At 37.6% G+C, this 22,202-nt stretch overlaps 1 protein-coding gene across 2 annotated transcripts in view; it reads right to left on the bottom strand.

Annotated features, from left to right (window-relative positions):
- The window catches only part of gpc5c (glypican 5c), a 134,991-nt gene that overhangs the window by 61,476 nt on the left and 51,313 nt on the right, over window positions 1-22,202 (bottom strand). For both annotated transcript variants that reach the window (XM_077222346.1, XM_077222345.1), the window contains one exon: window positions 20,682-20,804. In XM_077222346.1, the coding sequence (XP_077078461.1) occupies window positions 20,682-20,804 (123 nt within the window). The remainder of the gene's footprint in view (window positions 1-20,681; window positions 20,805-22,202) is intronic.

Genomic DNA, 22,202 nt, shown 5'->3' with positions numbered 1-22,202 from the left:
TGTAACTAGCCTAATTTAACTGTTCTATTGATCAACAATCCTGTATAAAAAATAAAATATATATATATATATATATCACATTAAAATAAATGCTTTTCTCCAAAACATGTTGGCCACAATTATTGGCACCCTTTTATTAAATACTTTTTGCAGTCTCCTTTTGACAAGGTAACAGCTCTGAGTTTTCTCCTATAATGCCTGATGAGTTTGGAGAACACCTGACAAGAGATCAGAGACCATTCCTCCATACAGAATCTCTCCAGATCCTTCAGATTCCCAGATCCATGTTTGTGATTCTTCTCTTCAATTCACTCAACTTATCAGGTCAAGGAACTGGGGCGGTCATGGCCGAAGCTTCATTTTGTGCTCCGTAACAAATGTTTGTGTTGATTTTGATGTTTGTTTTGGATCGTTGTCCTGATGGAAGATCCAACCCCAGCCCATTATAAGATTTTTAACTTGGCACCATTGATTTTTTGTTCCATGATGCCATGTATCTGAACAAGAAGTCCAGGACCTCCAGCAGAAAAATATGCCCACAACATTAAAGATTCAACGGTATATTACATTGTACACATGGGGTACTTTTTGTCCTTGTGTGCACCAAACCCATCTAGCGTGTTTGCTGCCAAAAAGCTATTTTTTAATTTTTTGTTTCATCTGATCACAGAACCCTGTTCCGTTTAAAGTTCTAGTCATGTCTGACAACTGAATATGCGGGAGTTTGTTTTGGATGAGCGAGGAGGATTTTTCTTGAAACCCTCCCAAACAACATGTGGTGATGTAGGGGTTGTTTGATTTTTTTGTATAGGCTTTCTGACCCCAAGCCTCAAGTAATCTCTGTAATTCTCCATCTGTGATCCTTAAGAGTCTTTGGCCCCTCAAACTTTCATCCTCACCGTCCATTAAGACAATATAGACACACGTCCTCTTCCTGGCAGATTCGTAACATCTTTAGTTGATTGGAAATTCTTAATTATTGCCCTGATGGTCAAAATGGGGATTTTCAATTCTTTAGCTATTTAGCCCCCCATACCCCCTCTTTTCAAAAAAAATTGTACCCACTCCAAACAGTATTCTTCATGAATCCAGCCAAGATAAAAAGAAACCCTCTGTAACAGTAAAGCAGTTAAACAAGTGAACGAGTGAGTGAGAGTACAGGAAGGGTAAAAAAAACCATGAGATTCCTAGATGAGCCTGTTATTCTAAATTAACTGAAGGAAGTGGCTGTTTATGGGAACATTTACTGGTACATGGTCACTAGTTCTGCCTAGCCACTATTAAAGGCTCTTCCCTGAAGCCTGGCTCCCTGGTTGGCCGAGAAACCAATTTTACACACGCGCACACACACACACTAAAGCCCATCCTTGTGTGTGTGACCCTGTGAGTGTGGCATTAATTGGTCAGCGGTGACACCCCATGCAGAGAACTTCCTGTTCTTTGAACTCAACCTAGTGTTTTTAAGGCCTCTTACACTTTCACCATTCCCCTCATAATGTTGCACAGGTCAGCGCCATACAGCAGTCAATGAGCTCCAGATAACACTGTAATGAGGGTGTGTGTGGAGGTGAAAATCCACTGAGATGTGTTCTCAATTATTTTGGAATTTCGGAAGCGAAACCCAGACCTCCCATTTGCGGACTGACACACACCATCACTTACTCTCTCTCTCTCACACACTTACACACTAATCATTTAGGTGCAGCGGATGATGTCACTGCCTGAGATTGCATCCCTCTCGTTCTATCTATAGTTGTTCTGCAGCACTATTTCCAGCACTGGATTTAAAACACATTCCTGGGTATGCATGGACAAAGCTAGAGAACTTTTAAACTCACTCCCTAAAGCAAGAGATGGGCAGAGAGAAAAGAGAGAAACACAAAGAAACGTGAATAAGAGACAGACAGACAGACAGACAGACAGACAGACAGACAGACAGACAGAAATAATATGCTTTTTAGTGATAAACTATCTTGAGCTGCAACTAGTCTCTTTATCGCCCCCTATTGCAGTACAATATATTCCACTCAAACAATTTCAACCTTCAGTTCTTTCTTCAAATAAAAGAAAAAAGATGAATTCAGACTTCAGTACAAACACACAAAATGTTAAAAACACACTTATGTAAGAGCTTGTTTCCATGATTTTCCAGTTCATCAATAAAAAAGTTCCAATTTATTCAGAGCACCGCAGCTAATGGGTCCTCACATACACAAAGAAATCCACCCACATTACTCCGACTTTACGCACACTTCATTGGCTACCCGTTCGCTTTCGTATTCCATACAAGATACTTTATCACATTCAAAGCACTCCATGGTCTTGCCCCCAACTATATTTCTGATCTCATCCGTACCAACTCCCCAATTCGCACACTTAGATCTTCCGATACCGGTCTGTTGACGATCCGTAGGCACAAACTATCATCGTTTGGTGGAAGGGATTTTTGTACCGCTGCCCCAACTCTTTGGAATTCTATTCCCCAACACATCCACGACCTTTCTTCATTACACAATTTCAAAACCCACCTTAAAACATATCTTTTAGCTACTTGTTTCCCTGACCCCTGACTCTATGATCTGATTTTTATGTATATGTACCTCTATCTATTATGTTATCCATCTCAGTTTATTTGTATCATTTCATGTTTCTATGTACTTTATTGTAAAGCGACCTTGAGTTTTCTGAAAGGTTCTATATAAAATAAACGTATTATTATTATTATTATTATTATTATTATTATGAGCACATCTGGATTACAATGTAATCGAATAGAATACTGGAAAACACAAACCAGAAACAGTCCACTATACTATATGTAATCATTCTCACTGTGCTCCAGCTATACAGTCTAAGTACAGATGCTATATTGGCACTTCAGTAAATCAATCACTCTAAAAACAAAACAATACAAGTCTTTGAAATGCTTTCATACATTATTAAGGTTGTTCAATCCCTTCCCCAGCAGGCTTTCCACTAACGTCATAGATCAATAACAAGCTACCAATGCATGAATTGGATTTGAATGCAAATATATCTGTACAATGAAAACTAGATTCAGAACAGTGTTCAACTCCATGTCCACAAAATCACACTGAATATCAATGACATTAGGCCAGATGTGCAAAGCTTGTGCCAGCATCAAAGTGATGCCAGTGGCTTCAAGCTGGCACTGGCCGATGCCAGACGCTGAGAGGCCAAAATGTTATGACTGAGGGCAAATTTGGCAGTATGCCGTTGAATTAAACACATGGACATATGCATGCCTGCGAACACCTCTCAAGTTTAGAAATGCCTGTCTGAGGCAACAACGAACAGGTCAGACATGGATGCCATACAAATACAATCACATAAAAAACATACAATCAATGCAGATAAGCTGCCAAAAGTTGTTAGCTAAATAACTGCTAGAACAGCACAGGCACATTTTGTCTAATAACAAAAATTATTGATTAGTATTGTATTGAATAGAGAAAGGAAACGGGTCATAAAACAACCAGGCGTCATGAGCACCAAGACTTAACAAATAAAGTAAATGTGTTAACTGCAAGACCAACACTCACACTCCAAGAAATAACCAAGATTACACTCAAAAAGCACGCAAAAACCCATTCTAAGCACTCTGTAAGAGTGTAAAAGTGCTATCCTACCACCTATTGGTAGATAAGGTTATTGCAAAGTTTTACAGAAAGAACCTAACAAAAACAGAGATTTGTCTGAACACAGCTGACAAGATCAACATTGTGTTTTGAATGTAAACAATATGGGATGATGCAGAGGATAGAGAACATGCAGAAGATTTTATTTGAAAGAAAGAAATTAATACTTTTATTCAGTAAGGAAGGATGCATTCAATTGATCAAAAGTGACAGTAAAAACATGTTGTTACGTAATATTTCTATTTAAAAAAATGCTGTTCTTTTGAACTTTCGAGAAAACTATCACAATTTCCACAAAAATATTAAGCAGAACTGTTGTCAACATTGATGATAATAAGAAATGTTTCTTGAGCAGCACATCAGCATATTAGAATGATTTCTGAAGGATCGTGACACTGAAGACTGGAGTAATGATGTTGAAAATTCAGCTTTGCATCACAGGAATAAATTATATTTTAAAATATATTAAAATAGAAAATTGTTATGTTAAATTGTAATAATATTTCACAATATTCAAATTTTTTCTTTCTTTTTTTATTAAATAAACAGCCTTGGTGAGCATACGAGATTTCTTGTAATGGTATTATGTATAGGCCTATGCTGTAAAATAATACAATACAGAGTATTTGAATATATTTTGCCTATTGCAGTAAAAATGTATTTGTGGCTTTTTGGGGTCAGTGTATTTAGCCTGTGGATGGCAGTATAGGCTTTATTTTCAGACACTCAATCCAAGCAGTTGACTGAGAAGTTCTGTATCTAAACAAACAGCTGTTCACAGACATTAAAGGGGTGGTAAAATGCCCTTTTCACAAGATGTAAAATAAATCTCTGATGTCCCCAGAGTGTGAGTGTGAAGTTTTAGCATAAAATACCCCACAGATATTTTTATATAGCATGTTAAAGTTGTCACTTTTGGAGGGTTAGCAAAAACGCACCGTTTTGTGACTGGCCCTTTAAATGCAAATGAGCTGCTGTAGAGGGAGGGGTTTCAAGAGCTCTTGTGTTTTAGCAGAGCGATTACCTCACACAGACACACTAAAATGACAGAAACTGTTCTGCCTTTAATGTTAAAACAGTCAGACAGAGATAGAGAGACTCAAGAAGAAGTGACAACATGTAATGCAACAGGACGTCTCTGAATGGTTAGTTGATGAATTTATGTTGCTGATGTGGAGTTAACTATCTTCAATTAGCATATTCTGTCATGATAATCTATAAATCGCTCATATAGGAACTGTTGTGAGATGCACACAGAGTGACTTTTTATTGCATGTGAAAGGAAGGATGCTAAAGTTTGAGCTGACTCACAAATGTACTCTTTTACAACAACTTTTCCTCTTCTCAACATGAACTGCGTATCCCGGGGGCGGGATTTCTGTATATTTTAGGGTTGCTGATGTCACTAACCAGGGAGGAATGACATGTAGTCCCTACCAGCCGTTTGTTGTAGTTCTTTTCTTTAAAATCAAATGTCTCCCTTTGCTTTGAACTTTTAGCATTGTAACTTTGCAGATGTTGTTCATGCTCAAACAGCAAGATTACACACTAGCTAAAGTTAGAAAAGTGAAATCGTGTTTTACCACCCCTTAAAAGAGATAGTTCACCCAAAAATGAAAATTAGCCCATGTTTACTCACTGAAGCAATCTGTATATGAAATTCTTCTTTCAGACAAATACAATCGGTGTTATAAATTAAAAAATGTACTGGCTCTTCCAAGCTTTATAATGGGAGTGAATTTTTTTTTTTTAAGTCCATCAAAGCGCATCAATCCGTGACAAAAGTGGTCAAAACGGCTCTTGAATGAGGGTTAATAAAGGCCTTCTGATGTTTGTGAAAGAAAAATATCCATATTTAAAACTTTATCGACTAAAATAACTAGCTTCCGGCAGACGGCCGTACACATCGATTTACAGCGAAAGAGCTAGTTATTTAAGTCGATAATTATATCCCATAATAGTCCCATTATAAAGCTTGGAAGAGCCAGGACATTTTGATTGTATTTGTCTGAAAGAAGAATGTCATATACACCTAGGATTGCTTCAGGGTGAGTAAATCATGGGCTAATTTTCATTTTTGGGTGAACTATCTTTAAGTCTAATTTTGTACTGAGTTACAGTACAACACGAATGAAGGGGTACAGTAGGTGACACGTTTTAAACTCCAGACAGCAGTCAAACTCTGACCATGTTCACACAGTCAGGGATTGAGAACCATATTTAACATTCAAATATTCAACTCTCAAACCATTCAAAACAACAGCAGCTTGAATACCAGCCATGAGAACCAATAATTGATGTCAAGTCCCTTTCTATTCAGATGACGCCTGTAACCATAGAGACAGTGAATAAAGATTGCAACTTCCATAACACTGGAAAATCTGATCACAACTGACATTATGTCATTCATTAAATGATTCCAATCAAGGGGCAGATTCATTCTGCAAATCTTTTTTGACTGACAGCTATGATTTTGGTTTTTTTACATTTTAAATGACACCAAAACCACTGATGGGAGCAGCTCCAATGGAAGACCTAAAACACTCAGATGACACACTCATTTCTCCATCATTACATCACTTGAAAACAAACCCAAGATATCTGCAGTTCACAGTGACTATTAACAGTATAACTACAATAGTATAACCTGTTTATACAGCACAAGCTAACAAAACTCACACTTAAAACTCTGTTGTGAGTCCTCAGAATAAATAGAGTTTATTAGTAAAATAAGGGTGTCACAATTTATAACTAAACAGTGTGGCACACCTGTATTTAACATTCTAAGACAGGAATGACAACAATGTTGTACCCCTGTATAAACGTAGGCTCTTTTTTAGACCAGTTTGCCTCTGTTATCTCAGTTCTGAAACCAGTAAAACCAGCACAAAACACACTCTCAAACACACCTGTTGTTCTCACTGTTTTGAGAAATACACAACCACACTTCCAGAGACCAACTTTAACACACCAACAGATGGCAAGTCTACAGACATCTCAAGCATTTAAAGGACCTGTAATTTCAAACCCATTAAAACTAGTTTTGTGACTTGTAGTCCATGTGTGTTAGCTTTGAGACCATCCATTTGTATATAACAAAAGGTACCTGATCTGTTGTAGGTCGACTCTCAAACTGTTGAAACAGTGACTGGGGGACAATTCTGGCACAACCCCCATTACGGAGGCAACTTTATGTAATGGATGTTGTGTTAAAAATAGAACTGAAAAATACGAGAGATACAGAGTAAAATGATAACAATGCTAAGAAAAAAAATATAATGAAAAAATAAAAATTATATATATACACATATAATTTTTATTTTTTCATTATATTTTTCTTATATTCTTTTTCTTTCTATATATATATATATATATATATACACACTAACCTAAAGGATTATTAGGAACACCATACTAATACTGTGTTTGACCCCCTTTTGCCTTCAGAACTGCCTTAATTCTATGTGGCATTGATTCAACAAGTTGCTGAAAGCATTCTTTAGAAATGTTGGCCCATATTGATAGGATAGCATCTTGCAGTTGATGGAGATTTGTGGGATGCACATCCAAGGCCACATCCCAAAGATGCTCTATTGGGTTGAGATCTGGTGACTGTGGTGGCCATTTTAGTACAGTGAACTCATTGTCATGTTAAAGAAACCAATTTGAAATGATTTGAGCTTTGTGACATGGTGCATTATCCTGCTGGAAGTAGCCATCAGACTCGGCTACATCATTCGAGACTCATCAGACCAGGCAACATTATTCCAGTCTTCAACTGTCAACATCTCCAACTGTGGAGATGAGTGGTACCCGGCGGGGTCTTCTGCTGTTGTAGCCCATCCGCCTCAAGGTTGTGCGTGTTGTGGCTTCACAAATGCTTTGCTGCATACCTCGGTTGTAACAAGTGGTTATTTCAGTCAAAGGGTGCTTCTCCATATCCCTCCTCGTCTCCTCGTTCCTCTGTCCTCCATCCTATGACCCGGAAACCGATCGAGCTCAGCCAATTTGAAGGACATCTCAATTCTCTAATTGCACCGCGAGGAGGCGAGGATCGAGGAGTGAGGAGGCTTCCAGAGGGGTCATGAGCGAGGATACACAGGTGTATCCTAGGCGGAAGAGTTTTATCGACTAAACGTGACGCGCGTATACATTCTCCTCCCCCTTCACATCGATCACATTCTGTTTTAATATATACTTTACCTTTGCAGTTTATATAAACCACACATTACACATATTTCAACAGGGTATCTTGCTTTGTCATTATTTATTATGAATTTCTTAAACAAACTTCAACAACATAAGGGCAGATCCTTTGAGCGCTGCTGATGACGCTATGAAGTGACGCTCGAGTGATCAAGTATTCCAATGTATAAAAAAAGCTTTCATTCGATTCCTCCGTCCTCATTTTCTTTCCTTGCGTCCTTCCCTCAAAACCTTCAGGGGGTGGAGCTGAGACGCTAGAGGAAAGGAAACGAGGATGCACAAATAAGAAATGAGAAGCACCCAAAGTTGCTCTTCTGTCAGCTTGAATCAGTCGGCCCATTCTCCTCTGACCTCTAGCATCAACAAGGCATTTTCGCCCACAGGACTGCCGCATACTGGATGTTTTTCCCTTTTCACACCATTCTTTGTAAACCCTAAAAATGGTTGTGCGTGAAAATCCCAGTAACTGAGCAGACTGTGAAATATTCAGACCGGCCCGTCTGGCACCAACAACCATGCCATGCTCAAAATTGCTTAAATCACCTTTCTTTCCCATTCTGACATTCAGTTTGGAGTTCAGGAGATTGTCTTGACCAGGACCACACCCCTAAATGCATTGAAGCAACTGCCATGTGATTGGTTGATTAGATAATTGCATTAATGAGAAATTTAACAGGTGTTCCTAATAATCCTTTAGGTGTGTGTGTGTGTGTGTGTGTGTGTGTGTGTGTGTGTGTGTGTGTGTGTGTGTGTGTGTGTGTGTGTGTGTGTGTGTGTGTGTGTGTGTGTGTGTGTGTGCGTGTGCGTGTGCGTGTGCGTGTGCGTGTGCGTGTGCGTGTGCGTGTGCGTGTGCGTGTGTGTGTGTTAACAGTGACATATTATACCCAAATATTCTTCATACAGTGGACTACCAGTAAAACTTGGGACCAAAAATTATTCAGACACTTTGACCTGACCATGTTTTGCTCAAGTTTTTTCTTTAACTGCTTATGCAACCTATTTACACCACAGACTGAACAAAATTAAGCATTGTTTGGTAATTGGTTGATCTAAATTGGTATTATCTAACGGTGTACTCAAATTTAACAGCTGACAGCTATTCAACCTAATTCATTTGACAGTCTAACAGAAGGATGGACAAAACCAGTGAAATATCAACTGATTTGATTACTGAGTTTTTCTAATTTTCATTTTCTAAACCAGAGCGAATAAACTGTGATAATGTGAGAAATGTTGAAGGTGTCTGAATAAAGTTTGGTTTGACTGTGTGTGTATATAAATATTATATATATATATATATATATAAATATATATATATACACAATTTTTATTATAATTAAATTATTGAAAATTATAATGAAATTATATAAACAGTCAATTGTTTAATTATATCAAAATTTTGTTTCTACCGGAAAAAGAGGCTATGGACATTCATTGATATTAATATCAACAGTGAGATGACTTTTGAAAGAATCTGGTCTGGTGAAGATCATCAAATAATTCTTGAATTCATTAAGATTAAATGATTTGTGTGGTGCGCAACAGTAATTGTGGGAAAGGCAGTTCGCAAAATTAGTTTAATTGCTTTCAGGTCTGGAAAATTCCTCCAAGACATGTGGTTCACTGCATGTACTGCGGGTTATGAAGTCATCAATTTGTGTGCGTTCAAGTTAAAATCTACTTTTTTTGTCCATTTGTTTAATCTGCAGGTACCAATAGATATTTAAAGAAGTGGGGAAGCAACAAATCTACCATGGGCATTTCCTACAATCCAAAAGTACAGTGTGTACTGTACACACATATGCATAAATACAAACATTGAGAACCTTCTCTTTGATCCAAACAGAGAAAATGCAGTTCCAAGATTAGAAGGCCACACACCATTCAGCTATTTCTGTACATGTGAGCGACTGAACATAAACTCTGAGAATAACAGGACACGCATGACGAATGCCACATGGAGCTCACAGACAGCTGGCTGCACTTACAGGCAGGTGCACACCAACAGTTCTCTACCTCCAATTATACTTTAAAATTAAATCAAATAAAAAATTTAATTTAAATTAAATTATAAATTAAAATAAATTAAATTAAGTAAAATACAAAAAATAAAAAGTAGAATATAAATAAGAATAAAAAGGCTTAAAATGAAAAAAAAGTTATCAAAGCATTAAAACCATAACACATTAATATTTGAAATAAAAATGTGTGTGTTTGCTCATGCAAAATTCACCCCCATGATGGTGGGTGTTGAGGGAGGTTGCCAGCTATGAAATAGTGATGTTGGCCTTAGCATGTGCCAATAAATGCATTTCCTATGGGAAGAAAAACTAAAGTGTCCCTGCAAGTGTGTGTGGGAAAGATCTGCTCTGCTCCACTAAATCCACAGAGAGAGAAAAGAATCACGTTTGGTCTGCCATCTTTAATTACTCAGGATAAACGGAGGCGTGCAGGAAAGAGAACAGACCTGCAGAGTATCCTGAGAGTCGTAACTCTCGTAATATAAAGGAATGTGTCATCGGACAGTGAGACGGGGCGGCAGGATGGTGTTTCTGGAGCCCATCTGGTGGATGGTGTGTGTGTGTCGGGGTAAAGCTGTCTGGGGAAAGATTCAGGCTTACACAGACGTTGAGATGACACCAGCGTTTGAGTCATACAAAGAAGGGCGGAGGTGGGGGTCAAGAACACCGCTGGGACGGCCTTTCATTTACCCTGCAAAAACAAATATGAGCTTTTGTTTCATACTGTCGTCTCTACTTCATTCACCTCCTTTCCCTCACCTCCCAGCTGAAAAGACCTGCTGTGTTTAAGACGCGTAGGATGCTGGTGCCCTCACAAGGCTCCTTGTTTAACCAGTATGGCTACTTTGGTCAAAGTGCTTCAATAACTTAATTAGCTGTAAAGAAGGACTGGAAGGACAGAAAAAAGAAAAGAGAAAGAAAGAAAATAGGAAAGTCTTGCTTAAATTACCAGTTTAGACTACCACTGAATGGAAAGCTTGTTTCATCACCAGGTAGGGTTAACAACTGTCCCGTATTAGCCGGGACGTCCCGTATATTGGGCCTAATTTATTTGTCCCGTATGGGACCTCCCTTGTCCCAATTATTGACTGCTACGCTGATCTAACCACTGATTAATACAACAGCAACACGACACTTGAGAATGATCACGACACCGGTCATCATCCAATCACAGCCCACGCTGTCAGACCATACGAATAACAAACTCTAAATTGAGAATTAATTATTCTTTTGGGACAAATCATTGTTTGATTTGCGAACAGAATCTTCTGCTGTCTGGTCGCTCCCGGTTCGATCAGGACTCGCGCTAATGGCAAATCTCTTTAACTGTCCTGCCGAGTTTGATTTCATCAAATCAGTTTTGGCGAATTCAAACAACGTGATTATTGTTCATGAGTCCAACATCCAGCCACGCAAGAAAACATGAATTCTTCCAGAGGGAATATTATGCTGATGTGATTTGCTGCTTAAGAAACATTTCTGATTATTATTAATGTTAAAAAAAAAAAGAATTCAGGATTCTTTGATGAATAAAAGGTTCAAAGGAGATTTATCTGAAATAAAAAAGCTTTTATAACATTATAAATGTCTTTACTGTCACTTTTTATTAATTTGATGCGTCCTTGCTAAATAAAAGTAGGCTATTACCTTCTTTAATTTCTTTAAAATGTAGTGTATAATGTTACAAAAGCTTTCTATTTCAGATAAATGCTATTCTTTAAATTATGGTTTGTGTTAAAATCCGTAAAAATCCGTTTTAGAATAAAATTGTACATAAATAGGTTGAGCAAAACAAATGTGTTTATGTCTGAGAATCTTTTAAACGCATATGAACCTGAAATGACATACTGTGTGATACAGTACAAATACGAACCACGATTGTCCCGTATTTTTCTTTTCTGAAGTTGGCAACCCTACCACCAGGCTACTTAACTAGCAAAACAAGCTAGGCTATGCTAGTTAACCTGTTTCACCATCCAAATTCTGTTTAATTCGCTGTGAGGAGAAACAAAAGGAAGAGAAAGAAGGATGAAAATGTAGATAGCTGTGTTGTAATTACCAACTTTGTCTAGACCAGTATTACACAAGTAGCTTGTATTCCACGTACCAGACTTCTTAACTAGCTTAACCAAAGGTACTTTATTGGGCATCAACAAATATTGTTTTTTTATGATGCCAGTGTCCTCACCAGGCTTGTTACCAGCTTAACAAGCATACATATCTTAGTCAACATGCTTCACCAGCTTCGTTAGTTATTAAAAGGAGGGAAAAGGATGAGATGAAAGAAAAGAGAAAGTTAGGACTACCACTGAATGTAAAGCTAGTTTTCTTAACTAGCATGACCAGCAACGCTACCTTAGTCAACCTGTTTCAATATCTAAATTGTGTTTCATTAGCTGGGGAGAAAGGAAGGGAAAGAAAAAAAAGGAAAAAAGAAAGAAGTCAAGTTGAAATAACTTTACCTTTTAACTTTATTTTTAATTTTAATTTTAATAAATTTTACTTTATAAAATAACGACTTTATTTCAACTATTCATTTCCTTCTCTGTTGGCCTCTATTCAGTTAACTTAGTATGATTGAGTAGAGCTACGTCACACGTAGGCTCACTATTGGCCGACGATAGTCATGTCGGTGATGCGTGTGACGTACAACAACAGAAGCTTATGCTGTTAAACTAGTGAACTGACTCGAGGCCCAGAGAGAAGGAAATGAATCGTTGAAATAAAGTCGTTATTTTTGTTTGTTTTTGCGCACAAAAAGTATTCTCGTCGTTTGATAAGCTTAAGATTGAGCCACTGTAGTCACTTGGACTATTTTAACGATGTATTTAATGACTTTTCGAGGCTGGCAAGTTCAATCCCTGAAGAAGCCTATGGACTAGTATGGAGGAGTGATCCAGCTCTCAGATTTCATCAAAAATATCTTAATTCGTGTTCCGGAGATGAACGAAGGTCTTACGGGGTGGGAACAACATGAGGGTGAGTAAATACTGACAGAATTTTCATTTTTGGGAACAGAAATTTCTTGATGAAATGACCAACTCAGACCAGCAATACAGAAGTTGGTGTGCCCAACCGACTTATTGACTACCCTAACTAGGAAGGTACCTTTTTGGTCACCAGCAATTGTTGTGTTTTGGATGCTGCTTCTCTCCATCAGAACATTTTGACTTCGGGCTATTACTAGTTGCCCGGCACCAAACCATAATAAAACATCCTGGACATTCATACTGCTCTAAGCTGGTCTTTTTCTCCACTATACTCTTATTCTTTGTTTGCAGTATTCTCAAAACTAATGAAGCAAGCAGAAGCAGGAACAGGAAGCGTCTTTAAGGTCAGTGCTCTAGAGGAGAGACGCTTCCCTCTCCTCTCAGGTCCTGCTCCTCTGGCTGTCTGATCTGCCCACGGGGAGAGTGTCAGAAAACTGATCCTTTTCATCTCCTCCAGGGCTCCCTTCTGATCCCTCTCTCTCGTATTTATTTGATTTCCAAGACGCTGTTTGATGACTCAGAGTCTCTGCCGTCCAGTTCACTGTTTGCTGTTCATCTTTCTTTCTCACTGCATCATCACTCCTTTGATTCATAGCTGCACTGTCCTGTGCGAAAGGGGAGAGCTCCATGTGACTTTGCTAGAAAAGTGGACTGGATGATGTAATGTATTTGAATTTAGTGGTCCATTATTTTGAAAAATGAATGGGGGAAATCGCAATGCTCAACATGGTGACCAAGGAAACAAAGTCCTGTATTACAATTACTAAAGTCAAAGGGGTATTCAATTGAAGTTCTAATAGGTCTGACCTCAACATTTCCTTCCCAGGATTATAACCACTGTGTACTGGACACCCATGAGAGGCCAACACTGTGTGGGGGACCCCTCACAAAATTGTGAGCCTATTTAGAGCTGTTTTTGCACAGAACAGAAGCCACATCTAAGCTGCAAATATACTGGCGCCATAAATGTATTTACTTGGTATCAAAATAATGGTAAACAACGGATCACAAATAAATTGATGCAGACTGTTGATTTGCAAGCACAGCAGACAGAAATATACTTATTAGAAGGCAGCTTCAATTATACAACTACTCTTATTTAGGTCTCGGTTAAAAGTTGATTAGTTCATATATTGGGAACACTTTATAATAAGGTTAAATTCATCAACATTACTTAATGCATTAGGTATCATGAACATTTAACACATTTTGCAGCATTTAGGTTAATGTATATACAGTATATTGGTTAATATGACAAGAACTCAGTTGATATTTCACTGGTTTTGTCCATCCTTCTGTTAGACTGTCTCACAAATGAATTAGGTTGAATAGCTGTCAGCTGTTAAATTTAAGTACACAATTAGATAATACCAATTTAGGTCAACCAATTATCAAGCAATGCTTAATTTTAAAAGTCGCATTAGCAATTAAAGAAAAAACACTCAAGCAAAACATGGTCAGGTCAAAGTGTCTGAATAATTTTTGTTCCCCGAATTTGTATATATTTTACTGGTAGTCCACTGTATGAAGAATTTTTGCGTATACTATTTCACAATTTACTTTATTTTGCTATCCTCACTTACATAAATGTACTATGGTGTCCTGCGCCCACTAGTAAAAAAAATATAAAAAATGATATCTGTGTCGGGAATTTTTTTGGTTTGACTGTATACATTTTTATAAAGAATCAATCAAACATTGATAAGAAGAATCGTTTTTGAGCACCAAATAAAATAATCATGTGACCCCTCACATTTTATATAAAAAAATGTTTTAGCTGAATTGGACTAATTTAATATTTGACCTGTTAAAAATGTATTGTAAGAAGGAATTAAGATGAATAAATTCATGTTAACACTGAAGTTTATTGTAAAGTGATACCAAAATATTTTGGAATGTAATGCTTTGCTTTAGGGTTGGCAACCAGTATCTACATAAAACAGCCTGGAAAGGCAGGGAAATCATGGTGGTCCAAGGACAGGACTATGCGAATTCACCTGACAAATATATTCAGATAAAAACACATAATACATCCAATAATTACTAAAAATGATAACAACATGTGGATAATATCCAGCGGGGGGAAATGCTTCTGGTCTGGGCAAATGAAAAACGATAACATTTTTTAAATTCTTCCGTCTTGCCACATTACATTCAGACTTTCCACTTGTTTTTTCTCCCTCTCTCCCTCTCCCTCTCCCTCTCCCTCTCCCTCTCCCTCTCCCTCTCTCTCTCTCTCTCTCTCTCTCTCCCTCTCTCTCTCTCTCTCCTCTCTCTCTCTCTCTCTCTCTCTCTCTCTCTCTCTCTCTCTCTCTCTCTCTCTCTCTCTCTCTCTCTCTCTCTCTCTCCCTCCCTCCCTCTCCCTCTCCCTCTCTCTCTCTCTCTCTCTCTCTCTACGAGGTCAAAAATCCAACCAGGCTGACTAACTTTCAAATGATCTCAGCATCTACTCTACAGCCCAGGCACTGATGAGCCTGTAATGTCTCGCCCATCTCTTGTACGAACTTCTGATTTTCAACAGCATGTGTGTATCGCATCCGAAGGGCCATGAGGTGATGTTATAGGATCTGATTCAGCCATGCGTCTATGGAATGAAATGTGAAATAGAATCGTCTGTGTCCCTCCCCAGATTGATTTAGATAATTTAATTCAGGGTCTTATATAAGGGGAGGATTGTTTTTGTCCTTTCGCCAGAAGCACGTTCCAGAACGTGCAAGTCTCACGGGTTCCAGAACGCAGAGCATAACAAAGACGTGAGAACAGTTATGTTAATTAGAACAAAGCAAATATACAACAACCAATTAGGAAAGAGGATGAAACTTTGCATTTCATCACATGTTTGGACTATTTGTCAATGTGACTGTAGTGCCTGAAGACAATGAACTACTCAAAATGTGCTTGTGCGTGTGTGTTCTGGTCCAGAGTCTGAACATGGGTCATGGGAATGTGTCGGGTGTCTTCTGAGCTGAGCTGGCTTGGCTTATATTGTTCAATATGATCACTTGTCTCACACTCATATTCAACTAGCTATCCAAGTGAAAACATACCAAAGACTTCTATTGTTTTTGAATAAAGCTAATCATAATTACAACCCTGAACCCAAAATACTCTTTTCCAATTTAAGAATATAATTCTTAAAAGCTACATACTGATATTAATATGAGCTAATTAAAAATATAGTTTTCAAGTATTTGTACTATTTTGCAACACAAATTAAATAAAACAAAAAAAGAAAAGAAAATACATAAAAAGAAACAAAATAAAGTAAAATATAAGAAAACAATGGAAACTCGGCAACATATGTTGTTTGTTATGATTGAGAAAATAAATAAATAAATATATATTCTCTATCTAAAAGGTAATTGGATTTTTTTTCTTCCTTTAGAATTTTTTCAACAAACACACAGAATAGGAAAAAAAATCCCTGCTAGCAAGGTTAAGTAAGTTTAAAATAATAATTATAATAACAATAATAATATACTCTAAATAAATCATATAAAATATTTATTTTTCAATCAATTATTAAAATGAGAGGGTTTGAAAGCAGGCATCTGTCAGCCATGGGTAACAAAGAAAATAATTAAAATAAAAATTAATTTACAAAAGATTCATACTTAAGATTAGGGTCTAATTCTCACTATTAACTAACTATCAACTAAAACTGTTTATTAATGGTTAGTAAGGTAGTTGTTAAGTTTAGGTAATGGGTAGGATTAGGGATGAAGAATAAGGTCATGCAGAACAAGGCATTAATATGTGCTTTACAAGTAATAAACAGCCAATATCTTAATTAAAAAAAAAAAAAAGTAATATGTATGCTAATAGGCAAATACAGTTAATAGTTATAATTGGACTCTAAACTAAAGTGCTACCAAAAGTTTAAATAAAACAAAATTTATATCTGCTAACCCAAAAGGCAATTGGATTTTTTTTTTAATCTAAAGGAAGGACATTCATTCTAAAGCAGTCATATTGAGCATCCCCATTTCCAGAATTTCTTACAACCCACAGACACACAAAATCTGAATTATCAACACAATGGCAGTCTTCACCGAAGACGACTTTAAATGTGTCTCTGGTGTGTGATCTGTGGATGAGGGCCACACACAGAGGAAGATACAGAACATGGAACTAAGATAGTCAGTAAGAGGAAAGAAGGAAGCAGAGAGAGAAAAAAGAGAGCAGATCACGGTGACTGAATAGCTTCCAGATGTGTGAATGGTAAACAACTGGTTTGTTGTGAGGGCATAAAAATCTGTGGCATTCAGAATCTCTGACCAAACATCCCCAAATCCTGCAGAACCATGAGCAGAGAATGGACATGCATGGACAGACACTCACGTACACGCAAACACGAAATCGCTTTGTCGCCGTTTCATGCCTGATATCAACTGCTGAGTATTTCCAGAAGCAAATCATGAAAAAGTTGAAAACAAATGAGAAATCAAATCACCATCCCCTCTGACATGCTTTGAAGTGATCTGTGCAGGAGCATGAACCTTCCCGTACATAGATTTGACTGATGAAGAGATGTGACACCATTACAAAGAAAAAGACAGTCAAACATCCGTGTGTGTGTGTGTGTGTGTGTGTGTGTGTGTGTGTGTGTGTGTGTGTGTGTGTGTGTGTGTGTGTGTGTGTGTGTGTGTGTGTGTGTGTGTGTGTGTGTGTGTGTGTGTGTGTGTGTGTGTGTGTGTGTGTGTGTGTGTGTGTGTGTGTGTGTGTGCGCAATATTTATTCTCTCTGTATGGGTTTTGCTCCATGTATTTAGAGGGCACATTCCCAGGCTGGGCGTTGGGATTCTCTCCTCCACTGTTTCCCACACAGAGCTCACAGGAGGCCCTTTGTTCCGGCTCCAGGCCGCGGGGGACCCAGATTCAGCACAGCGGCCCTTGAGAGACCTCCATGCATTCTTCTGCAGGACGACCCCATCCACACCTCACCTTCAGAGGTTCTCACTGTATTGTAACGCCAGGAATCACTCTGGTCTTTGAGTCTACTCTTGTCTCTCTCTGGCTAGCTCTGTTTCACACTGACAGCGATTTGTTTCAAGGAGTATTGGTTATTTTAAACAACATGACCTACTTTAGAGATCTACAATGATGAAATCGCTGTCAATGTGAATAAAACATAAAAGGATGGTTTACTTAATATTAACATTTTGTCATCATTTACTCTCTCTGATGTTGGTCCAAACCCATGTCCAACAAGAAAAAAGACCTTTGACTTTCAGTCCAGTCAAAAAAGTTTTCTTGTTTCACATAAAGCAATTCTGGTTTGGAAAGACATGAGTGTGAGTAGATGATGACATAACTTTCATTTTTGTGTGAATTATCCCTTTAATTTTCCACTTTCAAGACTTTTAAGTGATTAATCACATATCTGTTATTTTCATTCAAATTATTCGGCCATTACTGCAAAAAGCAATGGTACTGGTACTTTCTGTACTAATGGATGGATGGATGAATATTTCTCAGCATTATAGTTGACCTTTGACAATTGTGTCCAGAACCCAGCACTCATGTACAAAGATGTAAGATTTCAAACCCTGTACTTCAGGTGGTTATCCAGTTTGGACTTGGGATTTGGGACCAGTGGGCGATTATCAATCAATCCATTCGCTGGTGTGGTTTGGTGGCCACAGTGGAAAGGAAAGTTCTGGTGTGTAGAAACCGTAAAGTAGCAGTTCTGTAACATATTTTTTATCCAAATTACTCTGGAACAGATTCACTTCAACAAAATGTGCTAAAGTGCACCACGGTGATGGTTTATGAATTGTCCCTTAGGTGATTTGAACCAACAGCATCCAACTAAGCAAGAGCTGTGGTGAAAAACTGATGAATTTTAAAAAGGATACAAAGTGAGACTCTTGGAGACAGAAGAGAGCTTGGAGTAACACCAACCCAAATGTGATAGAGCATCCAATGGAGTCAAAGATAAAGATCCTTGATGATTCATTAAGCAATCTGCTGTAAAACACAGCTAAAACCACTGTAAAGTAGTTTTATTCTAACTGGTCTAAACAAGTCTAAACATTCATATTTAAATATTCATTCCAAATAGTTAAAAAATGCAACACATTTTTTTTGGATTGTTTCTGTTCTGCATCTCGCGGACAGACAGACTGTTCTGTTGGAAACAAATTGTTGAGCCAAATTTCAAAGACTGATTTATTGTGGGGGGAAAAAAGAAAGAGACAGAAACAGGGATGAAGAAAAGACAACCCTTTTTTTTGGACTGCAGTAGAGAGTGTGTTTTTACTGGAGATCGAAATCCTTACATGCTGCTTCAAGTCAAATCTGTTTGCTTTAATACACATTCCCAGTCTTATGGGAATGATTCACTAGTTGCATGATTTTCAAAAATAAATAAAAAAATAAAAAACTTTTGTTCATAATTTTATACTAAAATGTACTAATTTGCTCCCCAACTTTTAAAATAACTTTTCTCTTCAGATAACATTGTCAAAAGTAAATATTTATATTATTATAACTTATGTATGTACATAATGCTGAAAAACTTTATGTAAATACATGAGTACACAGATAATTCAATACCATAGTCTACTGTACATCAATGTACCATAGCATTACTATCGAACACTATGGTACCACGCCAGTACTTTAAATAAGGACACTGATGTGGAGGAGAGCCATATATAGATTATTTCTATCCATCTTTCTATTTTCCTCTCTCACTGCATTGTTCATGGTCAGGATTTGGTTGGTAACTATAGAGACTGATAGGAGGAGGGACAACCACATTCGGGTACTAGGGGACGGAACGAGTGGGAGTGAGGGAGAGAGAGAGAATATTGTCATAATTGCATGTTCTTGCTGAGGGTGCTTAAGAAGTGAAGCCAACAGGGAAATGAAACACAGATCGTCGTTTGCCACGTGACATCTCTGAGAACGAAAGAGTGATGGATGTGAGAGAAAGAGACTTTCTTTGGGCCACAAACACCACAAAACAGCCTCTGAGTCAAATCACTTGGAGACAAAGAATTTGGTGAGAGAGAGAGAGAGAGAGAGAGAGAGCGGGAAGGAAAGGGAAAAAAGAAAGAAATTAAAAGAAATTAACATCTTCTTCATCTCCTGGCTGTTAATGCAACAGCAATCCTCTATGCTGCCTTACATTGGTTAAGTCGTTTGTCATTGGTCGTTAAGGTGAGTTATATTTTGAGGCATGAAATTGGAGCCAGACATACTTTCTCAAAGTAAACACTTCTCTCTGAGGGGCAACAGATTTGTTATAAATCTATTAGGCGTCAGTCAGTGCGGCCTAAAGGTAATTTCTCGTTAATGGAGGAGCTCTGTGGGTGTGATGCGTTTCTTTTTTCTTGAGAACTCACATACACATACCAGACCCGAGCCAGATGGGACCCGGCAAAACACTGAGTGTATAACCGAGTTTACCCTGCTGAAAAAAACGCACTTAAACCAGCCTAGTCTGTGGCTGGTTACATAAACTGCATAGACTAGTCTTAAAAAGTTACTCATCTAATTTTTACCTTCAAGACTAGTCCTAATTTTTTAAAAGTCAGTTATTTAAAAAGGTAGATTGTCTACTCCATTTGGAATTGGAAAAGTTTATGCAACTGGCCCCTGGTCAAGCTGAAAAGTGCACAAAACCTGTATAAAACGAGCCAACAGGGTAAAGAAACATATAAATATTTAGTTCTAAATTTAACGTAATATTTTGTGCACTCACACACACACACAGTCCACCTTACAGAGTCCTAACCAGACTCGAAGTGACAAGTTACCAGTGCAAAGTAATTTGTTAGTACACTTTGAATGTCTCACCTTTTGACCACGTCGTCTCCACTCCAACATGTGATGTCATCGACGCCCATCTCTCCTTCGCACAACGTCTCTGGAAGTATGGCGAAGAAGGACTTATAACGGGAGATGTAGGCCGTAAACTCCCTATAACACAAATCAACAAATAAACAACACATAGATCACAAGCGATAAATAACATTATGAAAAAAAGTGTTTTAAAAATTTTGAAAGACAAAACTCAGAGAAAGATTAATTCTATCACTAACAGTAGCTTTAGGAACCTGTTTTGAAGTATTTAATTATATGATATTATATTATTAAAAGGGATAGTTCCCACAAAAATGAAAATTCTGTCATTAATTACCTTTATGTCATTCCAAACCCTTAAGACTTTAATTCATCTTGTGAACACAAATGAAGAGCTTTCTGTCCCATTGACAGGTATGCAACTACCACTTTAATGCTTCAAAAAGTTCATAAAGAGATCATAAAACTAATAAAAATGAATTGAGCAGTTTAGTCAAAAATGCTTTATATGATGAACAAATTAAATTTGGGCTTTTATTCACATATAAACATTCATCAACTCACACATCAGTTGTGGTAAACGGAAGCTCAATCATGCTTGCTTGACATGCGAGAACCAATGAGGTTCATTCTCGTGTTCCGCAAGAGGTTTATTCTTGCATCAAGCAGGTTCGCTTGAGCTTCTGTTTATATTCACTGATCAATGTCTATATGTGAATAAAAGCCTAAATGAGCCTAAATTTGTTCACCATATAAAGCGATCAAGTGTCTTTAGAAATTTTTTACTTAACCGCTCAATTCGTATGGATTTGTTTTACGATCTCATTAACTTTTTGAAACGTCAGGTAGTTGCGTAGCTGACAATGGAGGGACAGAAAGCTCTCAGATTTCGAAAGCCTTATGGGTTTGGAATGACATGAGGGTGAGTAATTAATGACAGAATTTTAATTTTTGGGTGAACTAACCCTTTAAGTCTATGAAAAATCAAATAAAATAGACTTTCGGATGGAGGTGGGTAGTTACAGGTCATATGCTTATTAAGGAACCAATCAGGCATCCTGAATTTACAATTACAAAGGCAGCTTTCACACTTTGATTTGTTTGCTTGAATTGAACCCAGGTTCAATTCTATCCCTCTCCCATAAGCCCACATTTTAAACATTTCTGTCATCCAGATGATGGTGATCCAACAAATGATGTTAAGATTAGTGGTTCACATGCAAAAATTATGCCAGACTGCATTCGTAACAAATGTAAATTATACTGGAGTCCACATGAACCGCAGTCCGGAATATTTTTTTGAGCAGACTTGGGTACAACCATTCAGGTTTCACAACAAACAAACAAACCAAACTCTAACGACAAAGGGACTCGATCAGCACTAAAAGTACTAGTGTGAAAACACCCTAACTGGTAAAGTCGTAAGAGTGTAGAAAAGAAGCGGAGCTAACCTATATTATCCAAGGTAAGCACACACCCAGACACACTTTCTTTAAAAGAAAGATAAATGCAATT

This window comes from Siphateles boraxobius, unplaced genomic scaffold (assembly GCF_051911475.1).
Source record: "Siphateles boraxobius isolate OS27281-9 unplaced genomic scaffold, OSU_SipBor_1 86, whole genome shotgun sequence".
In the NCBI taxonomy this organism is placed as follows: Eukaryota; Metazoa; Chordata; class Actinopteri; order Cypriniformes; family Leuciscidae; genus Siphateles; species Siphateles boraxobius.
Note: the sequence above shows the minus strand (reverse complement) of the source record. Positions and strands in the feature narration are given on the sequence as shown.